Below are 14,888 nucleotides of genomic sequence, written 5' to 3' on the forward strand. Positions count from 1 at the left end.
ATTTTAAATATATGCCTCATGTATATTACTGAAATGTTGAATTTTCAAAATGATGTGATAACGGATTTCACACTTTTACTTGCTGTAAAATACACAAAATACACAGTTTACCACCAATGTATTCCAAAGATCACCATATGCTAAAAGAAGCGTAAAACATCTAATATACATACATCTATACGTGTTGACATTATAATATGATATAATTTCAAGCAAGTCTGGGAAATGTAATCAAAGGGATTTTCCAAACTTTATCTGTATACAGTACACATGTATACAGTAGCCTACATATAACATGATATAACTAGTCATTCAGAACTCAATTAATGCTTGTGGTAATACGTGGAACTCATGTTTATAGTTTATACTATGTGTAATTTTGCTCACAACATCTCTTAATAATGTATATTAGAAAATTGTATAAATAAAGTTATTATCACATCACCTTTATTTTGAATATATGCTTTTTTTAATGAAAGTTACATCCCCTGAACATAAAATATTCATTCATAAACAACAAATGTGATTATACACACACCCAAAACATATTTTGAATTAGATATGGTTGTATGATACATATCTACGCACTTCTGCAATAGCAGAATTTGACACAGTGACGTGGGTCTCTGTCACTGGACCAGGTGGGTCACACAAAAGTTCTCCTTTCATGTTTTTCTTTTGTTTAATATTAAGTCACAATAGAAATCCACAAGGTAATTTTAAAAGGTAAACTTGACTGAGAACTGAGAATACACCTGATGAAAGTGACCAGCCATCACGTCTGAATTAGAGTTTAGATTCTCGGCCCAAGCCCGAGTCCGACCCAAGCCCGACACGACCTCGTGTCGCCACGTTTCCGCCACTATCCTCGGGCCGGGCCGGGCTAAACAAACCATTCTAAACAAACAGCGCAGTTTACAGGTTTCGTCCTTGTTGCATTATTCTAAACAGATTTCTGTAGTTCAAACAACTCGGAATTGTAGTTGATAACGTCAGTTATAACGGCCCACGTATTAAAAAAGTGTCGGGTTTAAATCGGGCTCGGGCTCATAATTACAGTTAATGTGTCGGGCCGGGCCGGTCTCGGACGCAACGTGCTCAGGCTCGGGTAGGTTCGGGCTTGATTTTTTGGGCCGATCTAAGCTCTAGTCTGAATGAGGAAGAGGAACGATTCATCTCCCGCCCCCCCATCCAGGGTTGCCATATCTACTGACTCGAAATGGTTGTCTATTTGGATGAACCAGCCGCCATGCAGCGCTGACTCAAACTTCCGCCGGCTCGTCCGGTCGGCCTTCATGTAGAAGACGAAGGAGAGGGTGCTCTCGTCACTCATGGAGATCGTCTTCAGCCTCTGCTTCTCGCATGTCTACAACAACAACAAACATGGATATCCATCACAGAGAGAACAGGTGGCTGTTCAACATCCTGGCAATGACTGATGATTAATTTGCTTGCGAGTATCACAATTATCATAATCAACTTGTTAAACTCCCAATGAATTAACAATCTCTAGTGCCATAATCAGGTCAAAAATTTAATTTGTCCATAAATACCTCTTAATATACAGTATATGCCAAATACCTGCAGAACTAATTAGCTTATTAGCAAAATTTAGCAAATGTTAGCATGCTAACACACTAAGCTAAGATGGTGAAAATATTAAACAGTATACCTGGTAAACATCAGCATGTTAGCATTGCCACTCTGAGCAAGTTAGCATGCTAACTGCTGATGTTAGCATTTAGCTTAAACCGCCGTGGTGCCTATGTACAGCCTCACAGAGCTTCCAGCATGACTGCTACTGATTATTACTTAATTACGTAGCGGTGTCCATGAAACGCATCCACTGCATATGTTTCAGAGGTGGGAGCAAGTCATTTTTTGACAAGTAGCCTAAATCCCAGATCCAATTCCCAATCCTACACTTTGGATTTGGGTTTCTAATTTGTGATAACACATGATGGATAGCCTTGATAGAGACACATTAGTGTATAAAAATCAAAAAGTGCAAACATAAAATTGGATAAGGACTGTTTTCACGACATTTCAATACCTTGAAAAAGGCAACCATGAGGGGAAATATTTTCAGTGTGTTGCATTCCGAATAATGAAACTCTCATCTGACTGTACTGTAACTTCTACCTTTGCCCCTCTCTTTAAACAGATACTGCATAGAGAAACTACATCAAAACAAGTGTTACTGACATATTAATTACAACATTATATTATTAAGTAGACATATTAAATCGATACTAGCCTAAATATGAAATATGTGCTCTATCTGTGAATATGCTGCTTGGCCAACAAAGATTTTTTCACTTAGGTTTGTAGACGAGATATAGTCTTTCAAGTAATAATTTTGATGTCCGAGTCAATCATTGGTGTAAGAGTAATTGTTTAATTCAGAGTTAATTTTGTAGACACTAAGGCTTCTTGGCTCAATGCATGTTGAGCCCAGGTATTGGTCTGTATTTTGATCAGTCAACAATTTCAATCCAGACCGAAATATCTCAACAACTTTCAAATGAATTACCATTAAAATGACATTCACGGTGTCATGAGGATGTATCCTTCTGAACTTGGTGTTCCCCTGACTTTTCATCGACAGTAACACCACTGGCGGGTCAAATTTTAACTTATCAAGTGAAATCCAATCTCAACATTTACAAGATGGATTGTCTCACATGCTGTTACATTCATGGTTCCCAGATGATGGAAAAAATAAAAAACACAAATGTGAACCTCATGGTGGCGCTAGAGGAAAGGTCAGAGGATCACTAAAGTCAGTAGGATTCATCCTCTGGGGGCCATAAATGCCAAACTTCATGGTAATCCATCTAATTATTAGATGGAATATATAACAGGTATTAGATTCTAATAGCTGTTATACATTTCAAGTCAGGTTGACGCACCTTAAACCTAACTATGTGTACATGAACTGACTCACTCAGTAACAGTTATTACCTCCACTTTTAGGAACACCTTCTGTCCTTCCTTGCAGCACCTGAGGAAGCAGTTGGTCTTGCTAAAGTTTAGGACCACTGGCACTCCTCTAAAGGAAGTGTTTGTTTGGATGTACTTGTAGTAGTAGATGGTCATCTCCTCTGAACACAAAATAAATGAAAACAATTACACAAATCAATTGAAAAGTAAAATCCAAAACTCATCTGTGATTACTGTAAATGAATGTCGCTGTGTGCTGCTCTGAATGACAAACCTGGGTTGGGTGAAGCATAGACGGTGCTTTGCGGACAGACAGCTCTCAGGTAATAGTGAGAGACCACATGTTCGATTGGACTCGTCAGCGACTTTATCTGTTTCATACTGTCACCTCCTCTTGGAACTGAAAGTGACAAGGAATAATCACACAAACAGCATGTAGTTTATAATTAATACCCTGTTTGTAAGAAAAAACAGGACAAGGATGATAGATTCCTTGCTATTTTATAGGTTTTACCAAAAGAATGGAGATGTACTACACATTAGTGATATATATCTCTGCTCTCTAATCTAATTTTAATACATAATGCATGTTTTCTTGATCCGTCTAAGACATGTACTACCAAGGTTCAACTTTTCGTAAGATAAGAAAGAGTGCTGTTACAACAGGGCTTTATTGTATAGTTTTTTAAGAAGTAGCACTAAAACCATTCAGAAAATGCTTCAGTTTTTCTAAATTTCAAATGAGAGTATTTGGAGATCCATGGTTGTCACTGGACTGTATTATGTTTTTTTGTTTTTTAAAAAAAAGAGATCTCAGTAAGACTATCTGTATAAATGTATATGAGGATGTAGAATAAATTACACGATTAAAAACCCAACTTACTTACCAAGCACCACCTTGCTGGATTCAGCCACCAAGACAACATCATTAAAGTTACATCCTGTCCCATGACATCCCTTACAGGGGCTCCCGCTGTTGCAGCCCCTCCCTGTCACCACAGAGATGCTGGTTTTCTTCATGGAAACAATGAGCAGGTCCCCCCTCTCCCCATTCACCTCATTTTCTGCTTGGCAAATGTCCTCCTCTATACCCACGTCCTCCTTTACTTCTCCCTCCTGACCCACTTCATTCTCCAAGTCTGTCTCCCTCCTCATCTCCATGCTGAATCGGAGTATTGTGGATTCTTTGGAGAAGGGATGTAAAGTGTCCTCAGCTGGGAAGGACTGCTCAGTGTGCTCCATCCTGCTTGCCTTGTGCACCGTCTAAAGAGGGGGAATAAAAAACGATGTGGGGTCAGATTGAGTATTGAGTATGTCTGTTGTTGGCTGTGTGAGAATTCCATCTCAAAACACCTAAACAACCAGCTACTGTCAAAGTTACAATATGTGTGTCCTTCCTCTGGTGAATACTGAAATAGGAACAGTGTCTTGTGGATTTTCTTAGATTTGTCGATTCAAAGAATCTTCAGGCAGACCGGATGGTGCAATAATAAATCTTTGTTTATTCGAAAGACATTGAGTAATTTTTCGGCAGAAAATTGACTGACCTTCCTTCCTCCAATGTGATGTTATATAAAAACAGTGTTACAGGTCAAGTCTTTGGTGTAATTTAAACTTCAACAGTTAATGTCATGCCAACAAAGTTCACCAAGTTTTATTTTCATCCATCCAAATTACTAACAGGATAAAAAAAACTATTGTAAAAAAAACTATTGTTTAAAGACTCAAAGTGGATTTTTTTTTATGTGTATTCTGACAGCCAAACATGTATATTGGAGAAAATGGCTTATAATATATAACAATAGGACAGTTTGGCATGGTGGATTATTCGGTTAAAGGAGACATGTCATGCTTATTTTTAGGTTCATACTTGTATTTTGGGTTTCTGTTAGGACATGTGTACATGCCCTAATCTTACAAAAACATGATTTTTCTCATGTAGGCTTACTTGTATTCACCCTCTCTTATTTTAGCCCCCTTCCTGAAAATCCCAGTCTGCTCTGATTGGTTTGTGAGAAAAATGCACCTTTGCAAAGGTAGTTCTCAAGCTAAAATACTCAAGAAGAGATACGCAGATAGGGGGCGGTATTCTAATGAGCCAGCATGTGATGAAGGGGAGCAAAATCTGAATGGCTTGTTGAATCCCATGTTTTCTGAACTCAGATCAAAAAACTGACTGGGTTGTCTTATTTTCACAGTGTGTTTTTCATGATATGTTCCCTTGAAAATAATGAGCAACAACAGAATTGTTTAATGTAATAATTCCAGCCTTCGCCGACTGAAAGACTGAAATAGAGTCTGAAATAGAAACTCTCTCTTGAAGGTGTTGGGTGCAAGACTGGAAGCCCATGAACTCACCAGCATTGGATTATCTTTAGCTAACAATTGTGCCAACTCCTCAGGTGTGAGATCCTGCAGGTCCATGCCGTTTATCTGCATCAACTTGTCTCCTCTCCTGAGAAAAAACAGAAACGTATATAAGGCATATACTTCATTAAGGGTTTTCAGTTGTATGACTATATTAATGTTACCAAAATGTGTAATGAGCCAATAATGGGGAAAATCCATCCATTTCACTGGTGTATCTCCTCATGTAAAACAGGCTTTTCTGTGTTTGTTACAGAACTGTTGCTACTGAACATGCTACTACGCCTCTGCGTCCCATATATTCTTTTCTAAGACTTGTCTTTCGTCAATCCAGTTTCATTAAAAGTCAGGAAAACCAATATAATGTACAGTTTTACCTACTTCTAGAAGAGAGCTACAGAGCATCTGGATACTTTTTTTTTTTTTACATCTTTAAAACTGCAGAATTAATGACCTCTTAGAAAGTGAGAAATACGTTGAATAGTTAGTAAGTTACGTTAAATAAAGCCCCTGAAAATGTATTTTCTCTATCAGTTTCTTAATATGAGTAATGGGGTCCTACGTTAATACGTTTTCTGCCAAAGTTGGAACAGTTTTGGTTATTTCACTTAAACGTGTGTATTTATTTTCTTTTTTTTTTCTATTCTCTTTTTCACTGGCTTTTGCACGGCTTATTTGAAAAAAAAGGTGATGTCACATACTCGATTCTGCAGCACTAACATTTTTTTTTTTTGCTACATTAGTCTGTGTCAGTCACTGAGTAACTTGAGTCTGCTAAACACTGTCTGAGTTATACCTGACAAATGCTTTTCCTCCACTCGCTCGTTTCATCACATTTTTCACATCATACTGGTGCTTTCCTTCGTGGAGATGGTGGGCGATCAACACGCCTCCCTTAACCAGAGAGTCCTGATGTTTAGGAATAAATAAACAGACTTAACATCAACCAATATACACAATTATGTCTTTTAAAAATGTATCTCACATATAGCGGTTTTAAATCTTTAAAGATTTTGTCACCCACCTTCAGATCCATGGTGCTAACAGTGTCCGCTGCTGATAATGCCAAAGACTGACATCAGTAACAGTGCCGGTCTTTAATAGCCTTCAGTGGGTTTGTGCTTCAGCTTTTGCATGATCAGAAGGGGAAGTAGGACTGAGGATCCAATGACACAGCAGTGAATGTCAAAAGAGGAAGTGAATGAAGATTAGTAAATCTTAAATGCAAAAGGGGACACTGGGTAGAATGTATTTAGAAAACAGAACTTGAGGAGAGAGATGTGAGAGTTCCTGAGTTCACACACAATTTATTTTGTTGTTATGGATGTTTACTTCCTTAATTTTTTAACAATACTAATACCCTGACAGCTATACTACAGTAACTGTCAAACATAAAACCCTAAACAGAGAGAAAAGGAAATGGCAACCATTTGTTTTACAGCCTGTCACATTTGACATGGGAACTAATGGAAGAAAATTACTTCCTCTTTAACAGTTAATTGCTCCACAGTGGATACAAATGTGTACTATGTGTGGTTCAATAATTAACTATCCAACTAGAAACGGAAGTGATAATTAACCTCTCTTCATAATGGTCACTGTCACATTTTGTCAGGGTGGTATTTTATTTATATTTTACAAGGTAAATATAGCAAACAAAAAATGCTTGTACAGCTTTTGTTTTTACTTTATTAAATAACACTGATCTGCTTTTTTGAGTGCACATGTCCAAGAAATGTTTTATTCTGTACACGTAGTGGTGGAAGTAAAAGGTCTAATACCACAATGTGAAAATACTCCACTACAGGTAAAAGTTCTGCATTCAAAACCTTACTTAAATAAAAGTATGTCCGCATTATCAGCAAATTGTAGGCTACTATCAAAAGTAAAAGTACTCACTGTGGAGTAAAATATTCCCTGTCAGTGTTTTATATTATATATGATGTTTCTCGATTAATATCCCTGCTGCATTAATGTATGTTGCATTTTGCTGCTGTAGATGTTTCAGCTTGTGCTAATTGTAACTCCTTTATATACTGTATAACCTACAGCAATGCATCAGAATGTGAATCATGCTGCATGCGTTAAATTCGATTTGATTTACTTTATTGCCCATCTCAGTTGAGAATTTGTCTGCATGCTTGCATGTGCACAATACAAACAAAAGTATCACATTTGTAAAAAGAAAATTGCTCCATAGAACTAATAGGGGTAAAAAAACAACACAGCGTACATGTAATTGTGCTGCCTCCTCCCACTGAAACATTGACACAGCCAGGAGAGCTCCAGCCAGCAGCCAGTTAGCTTAGCTTAGCACTAAGACTGTAAACAGGGGGAGACAACTAGCCTGGCTCTGCCCAAAGATAACAAAAATCTACCTTTCAGCACCTCTGATGACCTCTACCAGCTCACTAATGAACATGTATACTCTGTTTGTTTAATGCATACAAAAACTTAATTGACTATTTCTTGGCTTAACTAAGTCTTGTTGTCATGGTAAGTTGGTAGATGTAGCTGCAGGACGGATACTGTATGTGAGCGTTATTTATCTTCTCATCAAATTCTCAGCAAAAAATTGAGAAAAAAAAGAGAAAGTAGAAAGAGTTAAAATGAGTATTTCCCAAAATGTCAAACTTTTCCATTTACTAGATGTTATTTAAATTCCTTTCTAGCATATCACAGTTGCCTCGTTGTTTGTGTTGTTTTTTAAGATATTTTTTTTATCTCAATGAGACTTTTACCTGGTTAAATAAAGGAAAACAAGAGAAAGAAAATAGGTTTTGTTACAGTAGTCTGTGTGCAGCAACATTTATTGTTTTCATATTGGGGGAGTTGTTTTACTAAACGTATACAAGCACACACACACACACACACACACACACACACACACACACACACACTGAAGCTATTTCCAGCGTTCCCTGTCGAGCCAGTGAAGTCAGCTAAATCTGTAGACGCTGAGGTGGATTGAGTTACATGAGAAGCACACGCCACTGTCGCAAACCTTCAGGTCGCAAACTTTCAGGTCTGTGACTGCACTGCAGCACTGTTTCCAAGGTCTCAGAAGCTGGCACAACTTGACAATCCAAACTCAACCAGGTACTGTAATGCACTGAACATCCATTGTACTGTATATTCTGCATGACGTGTGTGTCTGACTGCTGAGAAAAAAAATAAATCATTGTAGCAGCTGAAGAAGGTGTTGAGTAATGTTGACCACTGCTGTGCATTCCACTTGTTTTAACACTGGTGTGGGCATTGGATGATAAACAGTTAAAAGTTTAAGTCAGTTCAACTTATCAGATGGAGCTTGGTCACACTGTATTGTGTGAAATTGAAATCTATAGTTTTGAGTCTTAGGAACAACTTATAGAGAGGAGCCCAGAAATTAGAGAAGCGGACTAATAGCCACTTCAAATCCCTGCAGATGGCACGAAATCTGGCAAAATGACAGCTGGCAACCGGATGGTTGGCAGAGTCAAGATCAAATGCAAGCTCTTGTCATTGTAAACCATCTTTTAACTATCCACTGATCTATAAAAGTAAACCACAATTGAGTGAGAGTGAAATGTTACAGTTTAAGGAACTAACTGTGGTTACACAACAGGCTTTGAAAGTAGTAAAGCTTCCCATGCTGGTTTTTAACTGTATGCGGCACAACGCTGTTGTGTCTTTGTGTGTGTGTTTCAGATGGTGATACTGGATGTGTTAATAATAGGGGCTGGCCCTCATGCCTTGACCCTAGCTAGCTTGCTATCAAACCCTGACCCTGATCCAAATTCAGAACCCAGACATGACTTGCCCCTCTCCCTCTCGGACCCTCCAAGGCCTCAGACAAACCCAGAAACATCCAACAACAAACGCTGCAGTGGCAAGAAGAAGAGGAGGGCGACAGCCGGTACCGTGTGCTTGATTTTATTCACTAAATCATAATTATGAGATACAATTTGATCATTTTGACTGATTATCATACATCATGAAAAACATGTCAAACATCTAGTTTCTAAATTGTGAGGATTCACTGCTCTTCTCTAAGTAATTAACACTTTATTTATATAGCACTTTTAAAACACACACAGTTAGAGACATGCCCAATACATATGAAGAAATAAATAAGAATAAACATGAATTACAAAATACATTTTAAAATACAGCATAAAAGGTGTGTAGCCCATCACATGAAGGCTAATGTCTAAAGGTGGGTTTTAAAAAAACGTTTAAAACAGTCCAGAGATTCAGCAGACCTGACAGACTGAGGGAGGAGCTTCCAAAGGGTTGGAGCTAAAATGGCAAAGCTACAATGACTTGGGTTTTAGATTGTTGATCGGATAAAACAAGCTTTTTTGAAGATGTTAATTTGGGCTCTGGAAGATTCTGATAAATATTTGTTTGTGTTTTTTGACATATCTTTATTGGCCAAACTATTAATTATGTAATTGACAGATTAATCGATAATGAAAATAATCGTTAGGTGAAGCCCTATTTTTAAATTAGTATCTCCTATAAAAAAGTCATAATTTCTAGTTATTATCTCATAAACCGAGTCAATTGAAGTCAATTATTATCTCATATCTTGTAGTAAGTCATCGTTTCTTATTAGTTTCTCACAACTTAACTCAAAATTGAAACCTACTAATATCTTGGAACGATCACTGACAGGAAACTGACTTTTAAGGCAAACTGTGACGTTGTGTATAAAAAGGGAAACCAGCGATTGTTTTGCCGGAGAAAACTGTCCTCCCTCCACATTGACAGAACCTTGATGACCCTAATTCATCATGCTTTTATTGAATCCGTTTTGTCTTTTTGTCTGGTGTTAGGGTTAGGGAACTTGTCTTAAAAAAAGGAACTGTCTGAATCAAATTGTGAAGTGGTCCAGTAAGCTGATAGGAAAGCCACAGCTCAACCCAGAATCACTGTATTCTAAACAGTTACAAAAGATAACTGGAACTATTTTGAAAGACCACTTTACATAGTGTGTAAAGTGAATTTCAGCTCCTACCATCAGGTATATAGTACCAGCCTGTAAAACTAAGCGATACAGAAACAGCTTTGTCCCAGTGGCTATACGTATATTAAATAAGTAGTAGCAATACAGGTCCGCTGGCTTGTTTATTTTTATTTCTTTATTTGGCCTGCAGAACTATTCATTTATTGTATTTTATTAGAAATGAGCAATGTTGTCTCTTTGTCACGTTATATCCTACAGTCTGCTGTTGATTGTATGTGTGTGTGTGTGTGTGTGTGTGTGTGTGTGTGTGTGTGTGTGTGTGTGTGTGTGTGTGTGTGTGTGTGTGTGTGTGTGTGTGTGTGTGTGTGTGTGTGTGTGTGTGTGTGTGTGTGTGTGTGTGTGTAAAAGGAGGCTGATCCACTTAACACCCACTGTAGGCCTAAACCAAATCTACCTTCTAATTGTTGTGTGGTTTGTGTTGTATATTCTTCATGTGAGGTCTTCCTGCTGCATACAAATTGCCCTTTTTGGACAAAGAATAAACTGAACTGAACCTTCAGGTATTAATAAAGTTACCTTGACATTGCATTAATTTAGCTGACACTTTTATCCAAAGCGACTTACAATAAATGCAATCAACCATTAAGATAACAGACAAATTGCAAGAGTCATGCAAGTACATTAAATTCATAAAATAGGCAAAACTGCTACATTTTGGACTTACTAAATTATAATTTAAATTATGAATTAGTCATGGAAATGATAACTTAGTTAGACTTTCTCATTATTTAGACTTTGTCTCAAATCATTTTAATTTAGTAAGTTACTTTACTGCAGCTGGCAATTACTTTTATTACTTACTGTGAATGGCCCATTTGTGTCTTCATTGTGTTTTGTCTGATCCCCGGTACGTTGATGTCGGGTTGCGTATCAAGTTAACTTGAGTTTTAACTTTTGAGAGGGTTGTTTTTTTCACCACTTTTTTAATGCAGCCTTAATACTGAATTCTTATTAGTTTCTAATAATCCTGACGTAATCTTGATTTAAGTCATCATTTTGATTTCGTATGAAATGCTTAGCATTAGCATTAGGTATAGTTAGACTGAATGAAACATTGTAATTTCCCTTGTGGGATTAATAAAGTGTAAATTATTATATATATATACTTCTTTCATTCATTAAATTTGAATTGCAGTCTGAGATGGAGGCAGTGAACTAGAGTTCTGAAACCAGGAACCAAGCTACCTTAACAAAGAGAACCCTTGTCTTGTTAGTAGACCTACTTCTTCATTTTGACATGTATATGACAAACCGCAAACAAACCGCTTTGCTCCCTACAGAATGTGGCCGGCCTTACAGTTCAGTTTATATGTGGTTTGTGTGTAGTCTCTGCAGGCCTGACACTGGAGGATCGACTAGCAAAGTCAACGATATCAGAGAGGGTCAATTGCCCCCTGCTGAATCTCCGAGTGGTAGATTCCTATGGTGAGTGGACCACTCTGTGGGAGAGCCAGTTCACAGCTCTGAACATCCCTCATCTGCGCTCACACACACTGGTGCACACAGACCCTCTCAATAAGGTAAACACACCCAACTTCCTCTCCTGAAGTAGAGGCAAGGAAAGTGCTTTTACAATGTGATCGTAAATAAGCACATGCCTGTATGTTTTCTTTGTCAGAAAGCGCTGCAGGAGTTTGTTTTAAAGTCTGGTCGTTCAGCGGAGCTTTACAGTCTTCCAGACCAGGTTTATATTCTGGACAAAAATGCATTTTTCAATGATATGAGGCTCGGCAGGAAGGAGAGGAAACGTCTCAACATCACCTCAACACTCAAGAAGAGTTTATCCTTCAGTCTGCCAGGAACCAAACTTAGTGTGGATTTCTTTAAAGATCAGGTAGGACACAGTATATATATATGTGTGTGTGTGTGTGTGTGTGTGTGTGTGTGTGTGTGTGTGTGTGTGTGCGTGTGTGTGTGTGTGTGTGTGTGTCTGTCTGTTCCGCATGGTTTAATGTTACAATGATGTTACAATGTTACTTTACTGAATAAAGAGGTACCCAAAAGCATGCAAATCTGCATCTAAATAACTTATGTTGTAGTTTAACTAACTTTGGAGTTAAATATTTAAAAATATAGAAAGAACATATAATTACATGCTTGTATTAAACAATATCTTAAACAATGGCATTATATTATATATATAAGATGACACAAAAAACTATATATCTGTGACTCGTAAAGATTTAAGTATTCAGTAGGAACGAAGGGGATTGTGGCTGAGTACCGCACACAGGGCAGGGAAAGTATTGAGGGATGGACAAACACATGAACATATAACATGAACTAATGCCAACATTGTCCTTCAAGCAGCATGAGCACCTAATTCTGAGCACTGCTATTTCCTGATTTAATGAATCTGAACATGCAGGTGGAGAGATGCAACTTGGACAAGGTGCTAGTGAAGGGAACAGTGGAGCACATCACGCCTGTGATTGAGGAAAAGGAAGAGGTGAAAGAAGAGGCTAACTGGATAAAAGAGGGTGAGGCCATGAGAGGGACTGAAAGGAAGAGAGTGAAGTATTTTCAAGTCCAACTTCAAGATGGCATCATCCTAAAAGCCTGCCAGGTCATTATGGCGACGGGTCCAACCCGTGCCCAGATGGCAAACATCCCTCAGTGGGTGAAAAGCATTGCAGAGCGCTACCCAGAGGAGCGTTTGCAACACACAGTGCACCTCATGCACAACCTGCCAACTGCTCGGCAAAAACTTAAAGACACAGATAATCAGCGACAGAAAGAGACTTTTTCCACTCAAGGTGAGTCAGATTTCCTCTAAGGGTTATGTAACATCACAATAATACAGAAAAGCTTTGCAGCAAAACACTGTTTAAGCATTTGTCCAGGAGGATAATTGATATAAAATGTAATGTCCCATTGCCAGTGTTTTTGTCAGAATATTCAACAATACTTTGCTTTCACCTTCTGTGCTTCTGCAGACTTCAAAGGCTATTTGACTCCCATCCTCACTGCAACACTTTCCTTTACAAGTACTGTACTGTATGCATATGTGTGTGTAGTGTGTGAGGCAGGGCAGAAAGTAATGGTAGTTGGTGGAGGTCTGACCAGCGCTCATGTGGTCTCAATTGCCCTGCAGCAAGGTGCCAGCCAGGTGACATGGGTCATGAGGAAGCACCTCCAGGTCTAGTGACAGTGTGAAACTGCATGTAGACCAACCATGACTGTCGACATACCTGTCTGTCTGCCTCCAACAAACAATCCGTCCTCATTGTTTCTTCTGCAGTTAAAGCAGTTTGACGTGGGTGACGTGGAGAGCCTGGTGGGTCGTTACTCCCACGTGGAGCACGGCATCAAGATGGATGGCCAAGCTTACCTGCGGCAGTTCTATAATGAACGGAGTCTCCACAAACGGCTGGCTATGATTCGCCAGGCGAGGAAAGGAGGTGCCGTCACCCCGGAGGCCTACATCCACCTACAGCCTTTCATATTGACTGGACAGGTGGACGTGAAGACATACTGTCAGGTAATGGCACATGTGCATCCTACAGGGTGTAAGGTTGAGGGTGTAGTGATTGAGATGAGATGTGGTGAGGTACGTGAAAGTTTTTTTTTTAATCTGAATGCATGCAACTGGCCAGGTGAGTGAGGCAAGCTGGTGCTACAGGGGCCAGGCCTGGAGTCTCTCCCTCAGCACAGGGGACCACTGGACTGGAGATATGATCTGGCTCGCCACCGGCTGCAAACTTGACGTCAACCAGGACCCATTGCTTTCTGAGGTGATGAAGGAATTCCCCATTCAGGTGGGTTGGATATGCAAATTTATACATTTTTCATGATGTAATCTGAACAAGGCGACACTAATAGATGCATAAAATGTGTCCGGCTTGTCCCTCCATGAAGGTGATAGACGGTTGGCCGTGCATATCAGAAAGCTTACAGTGGGCAGAAGGGTGCCCGCTCTACCTGATGGGGCAGTACACCGCTCTTCAGGTAGGTATTTTTTGGGGTGGTTTGGGTTACAAAAATATAGGTCTCACCAACAATCTGTACCATTATTTTCCCCACACACAGGTTGGACCTCATGCAGTCAACCTGGCCGGCGGACAGGCTGCCAGCATGCGAATCACCAAAGACATCATGCGCCGTCAGCAACAGGACAATGCAGAGGCTTCTGAACTGAGTGGGGAGAAATCTAAAACTGAAGAATATATTAAACAGATGCAAGGCCTTTTATGGCTTTAACTTTACAATATAGCCCGAAGAACTGAGATGCACGTGTGTGTGAGCAGTCTAATATTCTTGTTGGCCTACTATGTGGGCTTGATTAAATGGATTGCACTTAAATAACTGCAGTGAAACCTGTGAAACTCACTTTTTTGGGGGATAACAATTGTATTTTAAATAAACACACGTTCATCCAAATCAGTCGTTTTTATTAAGGTAGGTCTATATTCACAAATTTATATGAAATGACATAACACTTGGATATCAGTGTTTACATCATGGCTGATGTAAGCAAATATTGTATGGCATTAAAAAGTACATACTCGAGAGTTAATATTATTATATGAATATCATCCTTAAAACCCTCTGAGACAAATCTGTGACT

At 38.9% G+C, this 14,888-nt stretch overlaps 2 protein-coding genes across 2 annotated transcripts; one reads left to right on the forward strand and one right to left on the reverse strand.

Annotated features, from left to right (window-relative positions):
- Positions 1-446: 446 nt before the first annotated feature.
- Positions 447-6,464, reverse strand: il1fma (interleukin-1 family member A). Its single transcript, XM_031306368.1, has 8 exons — positions 6,335-6,464; positions 6,107-6,219; positions 5,302-5,398; positions 3,831-4,206; positions 3,218-3,343; positions 2,965-3,104; positions 1,157-1,366; positions 447-787 (listed from the first exon to the last, which is right to left on the reverse strand). The coding sequence occupies exons 1-8, from the start codon at positions 6,344-6,346 to the stop codon at positions 776-778; spliced, it is 1,086 nt and encodes a 361-aa protein (XP_031162228.1). The 5' UTR covers positions 6,347-6,464; the 3' UTR covers positions 447-775.
- A 1,810-nt stretch (positions 6,465-8,274) lies between these two features.
- On the forward strand, positions 8,275-14,686 carry zgc:113276 (uncharacterized protein LOC553748 homolog). Its single transcript, XM_031306546.2, has 10 exons — positions 8,275-8,409; positions 9,001-9,208; positions 11,648-11,841; positions 11,940-12,155; positions 12,690-13,077; positions 13,339-13,460; positions 13,563-13,802; positions 13,918-14,079; positions 14,180-14,269; positions 14,351-14,686. The coding sequence occupies exons 2-10, from the start codon at positions 9,001-9,003 to the stop codon at positions 14,519-14,521; spliced, it is 1,791 nt and encodes a 596-aa protein (XP_031162406.2). The 5' UTR covers positions 8,275-8,409; the 3' UTR covers positions 14,522-14,686.
- Positions 14,687-14,888: the final 202 nt, after the last annotated feature.

The sequence above is a fragment of the Sander lucioperca genome, chromosome 3 (assembly GCF_008315115.2).
Source record: "Sander lucioperca isolate FBNREF2018 chromosome 3, SLUC_FBN_1.2, whole genome shotgun sequence".
In the NCBI taxonomy this organism is placed as follows: domain Eukaryota; kingdom Metazoa; phylum Chordata; class Actinopteri; order Perciformes; family Percidae; genus Sander; species Sander lucioperca.